This window comes from Galendromus occidentalis, unplaced genomic scaffold (assembly GCF_000255335.2).
Source record: "Galendromus occidentalis unplaced genomic scaffold, Mocc_1.1 scf7180000077258, whole genome shotgun sequence".
NCBI classification, from domain to species: Eukaryota; Metazoa; Arthropoda; class Arachnida; order Mesostigmata; family Phytoseiidae; genus Galendromus; species Galendromus occidentalis.
The window spans coordinates 74,785-87,386 of NW_003805246.1; the positions used below are offsets into that span (position 1 = coordinate 74,785).

At 51.0% G+C, this 12,602-nt stretch overlaps 1 protein-coding gene across 1 annotated transcript; it reads left to right on the forward strand.

The window, feature by feature from the left end:
* The first annotated feature begins 6,514 nt into the window (after positions 1 to 6,514).
* On the forward strand, positions 6,515 to 7,322 carry mRpL13 (mitochondrial ribosomal protein L13). Its single transcript, XM_003742038.1, has 2 exons — positions 6,515 to 6,861; positions 7,010 to 7,322. Exons 1-2 carry the CDS (start codon positions 6,617 to 6,619, stop codon positions 7,320 to 7,322), a joined length of 558 nt encoding a protein of 185 aa, XP_003742086.1. The 5' UTR covers positions 6,515 to 6,616.
* Positions 7,323 to 12,602: the final 5,280 nt, after the last annotated feature.

A 12,602-nucleotide genomic window follows, 5' to 3' on the forward strand; every position in this document is an offset into this window, starting at 1 on the left:
ATTCCCTATAGTACCCGGCGATTGGCTTGAGATTAAGTCTCGTCTCTTTGATCCGGAGTCTTCTCCGGTTTTCATCGTTTCCGCAGGAGCCTAGCACCATTCCCCAACAGCCTCGCATTCTCGGGTGTTCTATGAACTTGCGCTCCCGGCTCGCAGATGGTTTTGTTCCGTAGTATGGTATTGCTTGTCTGCGCATCTTCTATAGGCGATGTTCATGGGCTGGTTAGTTGAATTGGATGATCCATGGATAGCTCAGAAGCCTTCCCCGGTCTGTCGAACGTTCTCCGCGGGCTCGACCGAACGCGGATGCTCAAGAGAAGAGACAGCTCCCGGGAGGCCGGTCAGCAACACCGGGAAAGTAGACGAGCACCTCGAAGTCAAGGGGATCTCCCAGAAGGTTGTAAAAAGTCGAACCTGCTGTACTCCTGGGGAGTTGAGGCGGCTGAACCAATGTACCCCAAGATCCCGAAAGCCGGGGGAAGGGCTTGAGACCGTCGACAGCGGGACCTAGAGGACTACCTCTCGAAAGACGTTGTTTATCGTATGATCTTCCAGAATGCCCCTCGTTTGCGGGAAGCGTCCGTCATCTCTCTTGACGAAGTCCTGGCGCACCTCACACATGGATACCGGGGGCTCAGCAACTTTCAGGAATGTCGCTTGCTCCTAAGATAGAATAGAATATCTTAAGTGCCTTGGAATGAGGTCTAATTCAGTCGGGTCCGAGGAGCGCCGGCAGGTGAATCTCCAGTCCGCGAGTCCTCAATGGCGACTTTCCCGCTGTGCCGCTAGGAGAGCAATCGGAGCGGAATTTTGAGGATAGAGTCACCCAGTATCAATAACTACCGAGAAAAAAGTCACAGTGGTAGTTTCATGGACACGACCGTAATGTAGGCGTGAAAACGTCTCCTTGACCTCTTTTGAAGGTTGTCTGGAGGTATTAGAGAGAGTATGGTCGAACATACAGGGAAAATTATTCAGGCAGTGCTCTTCAGTCCCCATCATAGTATTTTGCCGTGAATATTCAGATTCGGACTCTAGCGCATCGCTAAGATCCAGGTGTTCTATACCTTCATCAGCTATGGAATCAGCTCCAATGAGGGAATCCTTGAAGACAGACCAATCCACCTCGATATTGTGAAGCTTGTAGAGGGGTCACTCGAGCAAATATTGTAGCCATCTTCACACTGATAATTTTTTCATCAATCCGCTGATGTATGATGATTCATGAATGATTTGTTTCTTCAGGTTGACATTGAATGCAAAGTCGTCATCTAAACCACGCGGCAGGGATCGCACCATATTGTCAACTTCCGCGGGCACATTCATCACCTGGTCAATGATACCATAAGAACCCTCTCGACTTAGGCGACGGATCTGCATGGAAGGTATTCGCGGGGAGATCAGTTTTTCGGTAATGGGATCTAATTGTAAGTCTGGCAAGTTCGATGGCTTGGGGGGTACACATATCCATTCGTCCTACTCATTGCCGGGACTTTGTTTGTTCGACTCACTCTGAAACAAGGGCCGCAGAGTCTGGAAATGATCGTATCCTCGCCTGGGAAATGGTTGGATAGCATACACGCCATTCGAGCGGTCACTGCCTTCCAATCCCGCTCAAACCATAGCTGATCGCACACATTGCACGGTTGTCCGAACTCATTCTCTACGAAGCTACGGCAGATGCATACGGATGCTCGTAGCCGGACATGGAACAGTTCGGAAGATCTTGCTGAATCCGGGTCAATCCGTTCAGAAATCGCAGATAAATGAAAGTTCGCTTTCCGGGAACGGGTCGAGGTTTATTCGTCGAGCTTGCCACCCTCCTAGACGTTCTGGTTTCGAATGTACACTCTATCGCTTGCGCCACGCCTATCTGCCCAGCTGTCGCGAGTATTGTGGAGGAGTCGGCGGAGGAGTCCTGTGAGTATTCATTCACCGTCGGGAAAATGTGTTTTAGGATATTCGGAAAGGCTTTTTCGAGACTGTTGAAGATGCCCAGAACGACGATACAATTTCACAAAAACTGGACGGAAGAAGCCCCCAGAAAGTTTCAAGTCTTGACGGACGAGAACACGATGCGAACCGCACAAGCGAAGTTCGGTAGCCACGAAGTTGGATTAATTCCGTTACACGAAAGACGAAGTGCATCCGACCGACCACCTGAGCCATATTGAAGCTGCTTCACGTCAAAACTTCTGCTAGTGCGGGCGAATGAGAAGTTTTTTCTGGGGAGGTGGTCCGAACGGGAGCTCAGCAACTCTATCGAAATTCGAAAGGAAGCGATCCAGAAGGTTCCTCGAACTGTGTAGATTTCGAGGGTAGTCGCGGTTGGTTCGACAAATTCAAGACAGCACTGGCATTCACAGTGTAGTCCGTCATGAGGAAGCGGCGAACTCGGACAAGGAGGGCGCCCGAGAGTACGTGGCTCACTTAACATCCTTCGTTGATGAAGGAGGATCCTCTCCTTCAAAAAAATGCCTAACCGGACCTACGTGACTGACGAACAGATGTCGGACCCTGGTCGAAAACCTATGGAAGATAGATTGACGCCGCACAGTGTGGCCAAACCCGATTTTAGGCGGCAGAAATTATTTCAGTGAGTTTTTTGGATTATTCTCATGTTACGAACTCGTATCAGTCATCAGAGGGAATTTCTGGCTCTGAGCTCCCCGGAGAGCCGCGTACAATAACTTAGCAGGTCCGGCAGGCAGAAGATCTTTGACCTTGTTCCGTTTTGTGCCCTCCGCCGAGTCCGAGAAATTTTTCTCTGGTCGTCCCGCTCGAGGTGTCCCTTGAAACGCTTTCGATGGTTCCGGCTCCTCGGGCGCGTCTTGGTATTGGTATTGGTTTTTATTTATCCTCATTTAAGTTTCTTAAATGACACTTTCACTTCAGTGGCAAATAGTCTCAGCGGATATTGCTAGTTTCTTCCTCCCACCGCTGTAGGAGTCTCTTGGTGTCGCATATCATCCTCGAGGAGGGGTCTCTGTCGAGTCCCAGTCGTTTCAGTATTTCCTCTTCCTCGAAGAATGCTTCGTTGCATTCGCAGATGACGTGGCCTATGGTTTCCGGTACCATTCCACACTTGACACATGTGGATTCCAGTCCCGGCTCGGAGTAAGACCTGTTCTTCTTGTGCGGGTAGCTCAGTGTAGTGCACGATGAAATCGAAGTTTTTGGCTTCGCGCGATTCAGCTCCTTCAGCGAAGAACCGTTCCGCTTTCGAATTATGTCCCCCAAGTTTTTCCCTCACTCGGGACACATGCCTGCTGATCTGCTTCCTGATGTGAGATCTGTTTCTTACTTGCTCAATTTCAACATGAGCATGACTCAAAATGAGTTTCTCCAACCCATCGATGCACTCGTTCTTCCGGGAGTTGAAGATTGTCTTCGCAAATGTCCTCCGGGGCACTCAAATTCGAATATCTGAGAACAGCACGCATTCACGTTTGCCAAAACTTGCTGGTTTTTTTTTGCGGAAATGGAAGGCGGGGGGATGGAAGAAGATTTTCCACCCCATGAGCCGCCCGGGTCCGCCCTGGTCCATATACTTTTTTGACGGTGAAATTTCGTGAAAATCAGTTTTTTTTCGCAAAAAAAGATGCACTCAGAAAAACTTCTGATTTGCATATTCTCGTCGAATGAAACGCTAAACGTGAAGTTTCAGACTCAATCTTACTCACGATTCGGTGTTTGCTCCTTCCTCAATCGATTCCACGGGAACTCGAGCGTCAGCACGAATCGGAAGAGAAAAGTGACGGTCCGGAGCAAAAAGAACTACCTCTTTCCGGAGTCTCTCCACGGAGATACAAGTGCTTGGTTTCTGATTGGTGTGTGTTTCCGAGGTCCCCATACTTCCTCCAAAACGCCGCGACATAACTTTTCAAAATTTTTCATTTTCAATTTCTGCCGCCTAAAATCGGGTTTGGCCACACTGTGCGCCGCTGGAGTGCGCGAATACCAGCGGCGCTCTCAGATGTGCGCCCGGCTTGGTGTACCCTTCAGAGACTCTGGGGGTCTTCAGGCAGAAGGAAGTCGACAGAGGAAAACTTCGAAGAGAGAGATCTTCGGAAAGTCTATAGACGAAATTTCCGCTCCGAGTGTCGGGTCTTCCCTCGAAGGTAAAGGATTGCCGAAACGGGTGTCTGTTGCTTATGGACGACGCGCCCGCGCACGACCCGGAGTTGCAAGATCTCGTGAGTGAGAAGCACGACTTCATCACCATCAAGTTTCTACGGCTGGAAACAAGCCCGATCATCCAACCGATGAACCTACAGGTCATCTGCTATTTCGAAAAACTGAACACCATAGCTCTCTTCGGAGTCACCTCGAACACGAATCTGACCATCCTTTCTGGAAGGACCACTCCAAGATTCTCCACTGTGTCAAAATGATCACGCGGGCTGGGTCAAAGGTTAGCGTAAGAACACTGACTGCAGCCTGGGGACCATTGTGGCCGAGTGCGACTCGAGCACCGTCGAAGATGTCAATCAGCCGACTTCGCCGGAGGAAGAAATCTTGGCCCTCGGAGAAGCCATGGGCCTCCGAGTTGAATCAGCAGATATTGAGGAACTCTTTTCTCACTAGAAGGCAGACCTGTCACGCTGGAAGGATTGCAGAGTCTCCATGAAGAGCTCGACTCATCGTAGGATCAAGACATTGGTAACTCAGAACTTGACCAAGCAACGTCCTCTGGTGTCGAAGACCTCCGATACTCCACCGGGACAGAACTCAAGTTTTTTCTGGGAGTTGTACCCGGACTCTGCTCTCAGTGACCGCATGTTTGATCTCGTCAACCGTGAATAATTTATTTGACGGCTTCAGAGCACTGGTCTTCGCGGTCCGGTCGTGGATGCCCGATTCCGACATGCCCGTAACGTAATTGCGTTAGGCTGCGAAGACAGCCTAACCTTTTTCGAGTGTCTCGGTCCGGTTTCGGTGAGGGTTGGAGCCGAAGTTCTAGGGACGAATCGGGCATTCCGGAATCGGGCATCCAGAATTCGGGAATGCGTTCCCCAACCGTGAGACAAGCTACACTGGATGGACTAACACTTTCCCAGAAATTGACGCTGCTCACTTAATATGATAGTTCCTCTGGGCGACTTGGACCTTACATAAATTGTTTGTGGCGAGGCAATTGGTCTCGGTTTTTTTTCTGTTGTTCGGAACGGATGATTCTCTTCAATGGGGTCCTACGGGAAATTAATATTCGATTTACGAACCGTCGTCTGGAACTGATTGAGGTCGTGAATCAGGGTTCGACTGTGCTAGCAACGCCGATGACGTCACATTCCGTGAACATTGACACTGCTCTATTGACAACTCGAGATATCTTTCCCCTGGACTCGCGGAACTTTGTGTTGGTGCTCCCCGGCCCTACTTTCCAAAGGAATACAACGGCGACGGAATGTGGAGGACTTTCGGCGTCAGTCACCGATCATCTGGTCGGTACTCTGAATCTGCCGATCCTCATATCGATCCTTCAGTCCCCTTCAGGAGAGAATCCGTCTCATCTGCTCAGGCGGAAGATCACGAAGCTTCTTTTCGATCCTCCTGCGGCTCTACGGATCGGATCCGTCGATTGTGGACTGATCTGCTTCCGGACTGATCGTGAGATGCATGCTTAGTGGAGAGTGAAGAATGCACGATTCCGATCGAAAGGTTTCTCGCTTACCGTAACGGAGAACTTCGATGATCGAAGGGACCTTCTCGAACGGCTGATATGGACGCGGGGACCCACAGCAGCTAGAAACATAAGCTAGGAGTCGCAGGCGAATTGACCGTGTTTGTCGGCTACCTGTGTATCTTGCATTCCATCGATCGTTGTACTCCATTAGTGGGTCTAACATGAGAGATTCCGGAGGCATCGATGTCCGAATGCCTGCTGAGATAGGATTGGTCACCAGTGGGTGGATAGAATACAGATCTATATTGGAGCTTGTCTCTCCGCGCCTCAGGGACGACATACTGCCAAACTCACGTATTACCGGCTGCTGGAATTCGACACGCAATGCGCGGTGAGGACCGCTAATTCTTCCATCGAATCTTTGACAGCAGATGTCGACATTGATGATGAATAGCAAACAGTCCGTGTACGATTGCATGCATGGGTGCGACAATGCTCGCCCTACATACCTTGCACATGTGGACTTTCAGATGCTCGGACAGGAAAAGAATGTACATATACATATATATTGGGATTTACAGTGTGGGAGCTGGAGATCTGGCAACGGCAGAGAGCAAGCGTGGAGCCCATAGGAGCTCACCCGAAGGGAGAGCTACCGCGGCGAGACCTGTCAGGCCAGAGGCCCGTCTGGAAGAATGCCCCGAGAAATCGAGATTTTCGCATTTACCAAAGATACGTGGGTATATTCTCTCTGGCTTCCACCGATCTGCACCAGGCTGAATCTTGAGTGAAGCCTATGGAGCTGTAAGATTGCAGCTTGAATCTTCGCGCCTTCTCCGTAAATTTATATTCCTCGGAAAGAGTTCCGTCCTTTAAGCATTTGTTTTGCGCGATCTGTTTTGGTTCCCGAGGCTCTTCCTTGCCCCGCCGGACCGATTCCTACCGACAAGGTGCGGTGTGAATTCGTACTGCTGGAACGAGAGTCGAAGGATGAGACTGACTCCTCTGCTCAGGCGGTCACTTTCTGCGAGCGTCGACCAGAAACTGACCTTCGCGCGGCTATGGGCTGTTTTCGATGCCAAACACCAGAACCCGTTTAATTCCGCTGAATTGATCGCGAATGTGCTTCAAGGAAAAGACAAACCTCTTTACCATTACCACACCGATTGTGGTGATCACGTGGTGGTGATCAATTGCAAAGACATTTCTCTGCCGTGGTACGAGTGGAAGTATCGGTTAGTACACACCCTGCCGGGGGTTAGTTTTCTGTGCCACGATATTCTATCACTGATTCCTTATGCTTAAACTCTCGCAAAGTTTCATAGGAGTAGAGAAATGAGGGACTAGGCAAGGTCGAGCACCTAAGAGACAATCTTCTTGCAGTATGTATTACCATCACACCGATTACGCCGGCGGTGCTTCGTGGACTGCCGCTTGGGAGATGCACGACAAGAATCCCACGAAAGTACTGGAGAAAGCCGTCTATCGAGCACTACCAGGAGATTTGACCCGGAGACTCCGCATGTCACGTCTCCATCTGTACGCCGATGACAGCATCCCGGACGAAATAAAAGAAAACATCACGCGACAATTGCGCCAGTTGCGGAAGGTGCCAAGGAAGCTTGACGATATTCCAGAGGATGAGCGACGGAGCTTCCCAAAACTTTTCGACTTCCCCGAGAACCATACATTGTAGGCTTCCGAATAAAGTTTTGTACATTAGTAAGTTCTCACTTGGATGCTCCTCGAATACTCACTCAAATTCCCTCGAGCGAGAAACATCGACGCGAGACCTATTCTTAAGCATCAGAGATGTTTTTGTATGCGGAACTGGGCTCAGTACACCGAAATGCTGCTTCTCTGTCTCAAGACTTCTCTATACTTCTCTATGTCCCTAGAATCTCCTTTTCCGCATGTCGATTCTCACGTTTCTCCGCGGCCCAGACGGATGCCGTCCTTCTGATATGCCCACATACACATCTGGGTCCTCGATGTAGTTCTCAAGTTCCCGGCTCGGTCATCGGCTTCCGAATCGAGGTTAGGTTGTTAGGGAGGGAGGGAGATTCACTTTCGGTAGAATCGAATCGACTCGACGTGACTTTTGAAGGTGATGAATCGTGGGTAGGGGGGGGTGGAAATGATGGGAATGTCTCTGGTAGATTTCCAAGGGGTGGGATGCCTCCCTTCCACACGTCGGGTATAGAATGACAGAAATGAATAGAACGGAGAAAAAACGCGAAATGTGTACCATCGCCAAGATCGTATTGCGTATAGTCGAGAGTCTTCCTCCGATCTCGTCTGAGCCGCTACAAAAACTCAAAGGGTCGAATCGCTTAGCCGCCTGGAGAAATATGTTTATTGCTGTCAAACTTCGTCGCTCTCTAGGGAACGGGGAGACCCTAAAGTGCGTGGACCCTGCAGCCTCCTTCCACCCTCGCCAGGCACAGGTCCCGGTGGTTCGGCGGATGGGAGTTCCAGTGTCGTAGAATCGATATCCGGTATTATGCTCGGTCCGAATTTCTCCGCAAATTGTGCACGGAGGATGTCTTCCCTGAGGAATTGAGGGACGGTCAAAGAGCCAGGCTCAAAACATTTCAATCATCGTCCCCGAGAAACAGGATGGCGGTAGATTTCATACCTATGGGCTCACCGATAAAATATCTCTCGCACTTTCAAATCCGCCGGAGGTTCTCGAGCAAGAGTGGGTGGATCGATCGGGGGATGAGCCTCATATATGTCGTACCACAGGGGCCGGTTGGCCCATTTCAGAGCACCCGATTTTAGAAGACCTTCCGTCCGAGAGAATATCGTGCCAAGCTTTTGGATTCTTGAACCCGCCATGAGCGAGCACGGCTTCAAAGACTGTCGATACCTGTAACCGCAAGTGGAGATCAGAATTAGAATCAATGCCTGATTCCTCACCGAATGCCGAAGAGATCGTGTATCAGGTGTACTGAATAAGGATCCACTGCGTATTCTCTCTGCTAACGCAGAGCTCCACGCGAAACCTCATGAGTAAGGTTGCGATATGAGAGGACACGTCTTTTTTTGTCCGCTTTGACCGCTTTTTGAGGGTTTACTCAGAAATGTCCGTTTTCCGGAATTTTCGAGGAAACACCGCCAAATTCAATGGAAAAAACTGAATTTCCGCGCTATTTTTTCGCCGAGGGCACCGAGGTCTCGGCTGCACAAGCGTGATCCAGAGGCGCCGGGGGCTGGGTCGGAGATTTTCTTCTCAGCAAATTATCTCTGAACGATCCCAAGGGCATCGAAGTTCAGTCGATTACTGCTTATTAGGAAAATGGTTGGAGAGTCAAATAAATTCCATGGAAAGGGCAAAGAACCTGGAATAGAGTGTCCGCTTTTGATGTCCGCCTTCCGCCCCGGTGTCCGCGCGGACATTGTCCTCTTTTCGGGAAAGAAATGTCCTCTCATATCGCAACTCTACTCATGAGCGAAGGCCTCGGAGAGTTCTCGAGAATCTTTTCGGGAGCAATTTCTACCGCATCCAATCAAAACGGAAGGGAAACATGCGCTGCTCCGTCCATCGCGACTCGGAGCACGACACGCGCAGCTCGAACAGCACGATCACTTCAGAATCCAGAAGGAGCAGGAGAAGTTTTTCGGCACTCAGAACGTCCCGGGACCGACTTACGACTGGAGGGGAAATTCTTCAGACACCCGATGACTTCTCGCGCTCCAGCAAGAAGATGTCCTGATTCGGGATCTCGGCAAGCGGAGGGACCCACCAGAGAAAACAATGAGAGAGTCGAGTCCGAGGTTTAGTCTTAGCTGACGGAAAGAATCGGACTGCCTCCGTCGCGCGAAAGAGACTTGGCCGCGACTCTCAATCAAGCCTTGTACATATCGAGGTGGGCTCAAGAGCATCCGAATGGCGGCGTTCCCTTGTTATTGACTACCAGCCTGAGGAGTTCGGCCTACGGCCGCGCTCCTTATCCTGGAATCGAGCCGGAAACATAGAGGAATGAGTCTCCCCTACTACGAACGATATTCGACTATCTGGCGTCTTCGATGAGCTACCGTCTCTGTTTTCTCAGGAAGCTGAATTCGAGCGTTGCGAGAAGACAGAGCGCATAAGTCGCTGATCATCTCCTGCGATCTCCTAGCTCTCACCAGCCAGGGAGCGCGGAGTTATGCTCGGCGTGATATCCACGATCGGCTCGACGAGGCACACGGGTAGCGGTAAATGTGCGACAAGTGTGATCCATGCACACATTAGGCTCAGGTGCTTCGTGAGTCAACGGTGGGGCCCTGGTCTCGTTTCGTTCTTCGAACTCTGCGGGAGCTGGGCCCCTTGTATCGTGGCTGAATCTTGGCGCTGCGCATATTAGCTCTAATGCAATCAAGCTATGTTCGGTTTGTGAGTTGGCATTGCGCCTCCCTAACTTGATCACCGAGTGGACGCTCGTGTTTTTATGATCCTCGCTCCGAGATATGAGCCCGAGGAGCGCTCCTGAGCGATATCAACCGCGTCCCTTATAGGCCGCCAGAAAGCGACTGAAAAAGTTTTCCGTTCGAAAAAACATCGGCGAGAGCACCATTCCTGAGGACATGCTCTCGACTACCTCGGTTCACACGTTTTCCTCAACAGAACAGCGATCGACACTCAGAAAATTTATTCTTAGAAAACTTCTTGGGACGTTCAGATCTACAGCATTATTTGGCTCCCCGCCCAGAATATGAACGCTATGAACACGCACCGTGGTCCCTGTGAAAAAGTGAAGCAACGATAGAAGGGATCCTTGCCGGAGGTCGAGCGACTTACCTCGCCCAGCACCTTGCCCTTGCGTCTCGCTTCCCGACCGAGTAAAGTAACGCCTTACTTCAGGCGTCTCGTGATATGTGTATTCCGGAGGCTGATCGCGTGACTCCAACAAGTTCTGGGGGAAGCGTCACGCCAGCTATCAGTCACTACTTCGGAACGCGAACTGATGGTGTAAGCTTATCAGTTACGATCCGAGTCCCAATCGATTGGAAGGGATAGAGACCAGTGGCGGATCCGAGGGGGGGGCCAGGGGCCATGGCCCCCCCCAAGAATCTTCGATCCCTATACAAAAGCATGGGCCGCGAGGTGGCGCGTCATCATTTTCGGCTCTTTCCCCCCTGAAAATATGACTTGGCCCCCCCCAAGAAAAAAGCTGGATCCGCTCCTGATAGAGACATCCGTGTCTGGTTGTTGTCCTCGGGCTCGAATTGACGATCGAGGGGCTCGATATCGGAGCGACTCATGGTCGCGAAGATGCCGATGGTAAAAAAAATTGAGAGGGGCCAACACGTCGAGCATTGAGCCCTCCGCGTGATCGGCTGTTCTCAAAAGGTAATATCGAGATCAACGGAAGCTTGTTTAATACTCTGACGATAAATGTCGATGATCGGCGGGCAGCTACATCTCCGGACCGACCAATGCAGCCGGGAGCAGTATTTCGATAATGAACTGGAAAACGAACGATTGCTCCACGTACGAGATTTCTCGGTTCACCCTCCTCTCGATTTCTGCAAGCCATCGATCCGTGGCGACTTCCAGGCTCGGTTAATTCATCCGGGATTCTGATCAAATGATTCGGATAGATTCTTTTCGGCTGTAACGTTCGCGATCCTACACCGGAAATTTCGCTCAACGCACGGATCGTTCGCGGCCTCTCCGCTATATAAACGCCGTGGAATGGGAATATCAGAAACATTTCTCTTCGTCACAAAATCGGCTTTCTCAAGATGAAGTTCGCTGTGTTCCTCGCTGTTTCTTTGTCTGCGACGTCCGCGCAGAACATTCTCGGCGGATTCTCGCACTTGTACGGCGTAGGTCTCGACAACATCGACTACGGTGCTGGCGGAAATGGTGGGCAGGGATACGCCGTTGGACTCGCTGGATACGGATTCTACGGACCCGAAATAGTTTCCGTCGGCCCAGGTTTCGTGGATTATGGAGCTTCGAGCCAGGACGCTTTCGCGGCTGCCGGCATCGGTCACGGTAGTCCTGGGGTCTTCTTGGCTGCCGCCAGCGCTCCTGTGGAGACGAAAGTGACGAAAGAAGGTGCAGCAGTTGTTGAAAGAAAGAAGGACTGAGTGACAACATTTCGAGTGTTTCATCCACCTCGTGCTGATGCATGAACAGCGCGCGGAATCACCCCCTCTACCGATCGGAAATCATTCTCGGAGCTTATGAGTCTGGTCGTGTCGTCAATGAAACAGTGCAATGAAATTCTTTTTGTGAGAGGCATTGGCTTTTTTTTATATCTGGGATCGATCGACGAGTTATGACCTCTGACGGGGGAACTCGCTTCCGGAAGCGCAGGCGCGTACATACCTTTCCATAGGTGGAAGGTAGAGGACGGCGGGGCCTCGAGACGATGACGCGTTTTTCCAGAACCTTCACCACTCTAGCATGAGGAGCGAAGAATCTTAAGGGGAGCCAGTACCTCCCGGGCTGGACGCCCCTCCCATCCTTTTCCCACGCTGCTGTGGAAGCATGATAGGAGACGTCCTCCCCATCGGTAATTCCATATCTCCTGGAAGCTTGGGGGAAGTTCGTTTGAGAATGAGCCCCCCAACTTAGACGTTGGACGCTCCCATCCCTCTTATATTCTCGGTCTCTCCGGTGAGTATTGTGATCCCTCGCCCTTTGCCGCGTCCAACGATGAGTACGTCGCCTGTTGCGAGAAGGTCCTCGTGGATTTCTTCATTTCTAAGATATTGGAGTGATGGATAATTATGGATGACGGAAATGTGGATTGCCGGGAAGCGTGGACGTCTGCGTCCTCCTCCAAACCTTCTCCCAAGTTTTTCCGCCGCCGAGACGTTCAATAACACCGACCCGTTGAGAGTCGAACTCGCTCTGCGACAGAGAGCTCGGACGTCGAATAGATCTCATTTCCAACCAGTAGACCGCTGGCCTGTCTGGCATCCTCGTCCAGGGGGAACATCAAGTTCATGGTTCAGTGCTTTCATTCGTATTGAC

Bases quoted from the DNA above. Each gene is read 5' to 3' on its own strand.
- mRpL13 (XM_003742038.1), top strand. From the start codon at position 6,617: ATGAGACTGACTCCTCTGCTCAGGCGGTCACTTTCTGCGAGCGTCGAC. The intron at 6,862-7,009 runs GTTAGTACACAC...ATCTTCTTGCAG, and splicing joins TGGTACGAGTGGAAGTATCG to TATGTATTACCATCACACCG.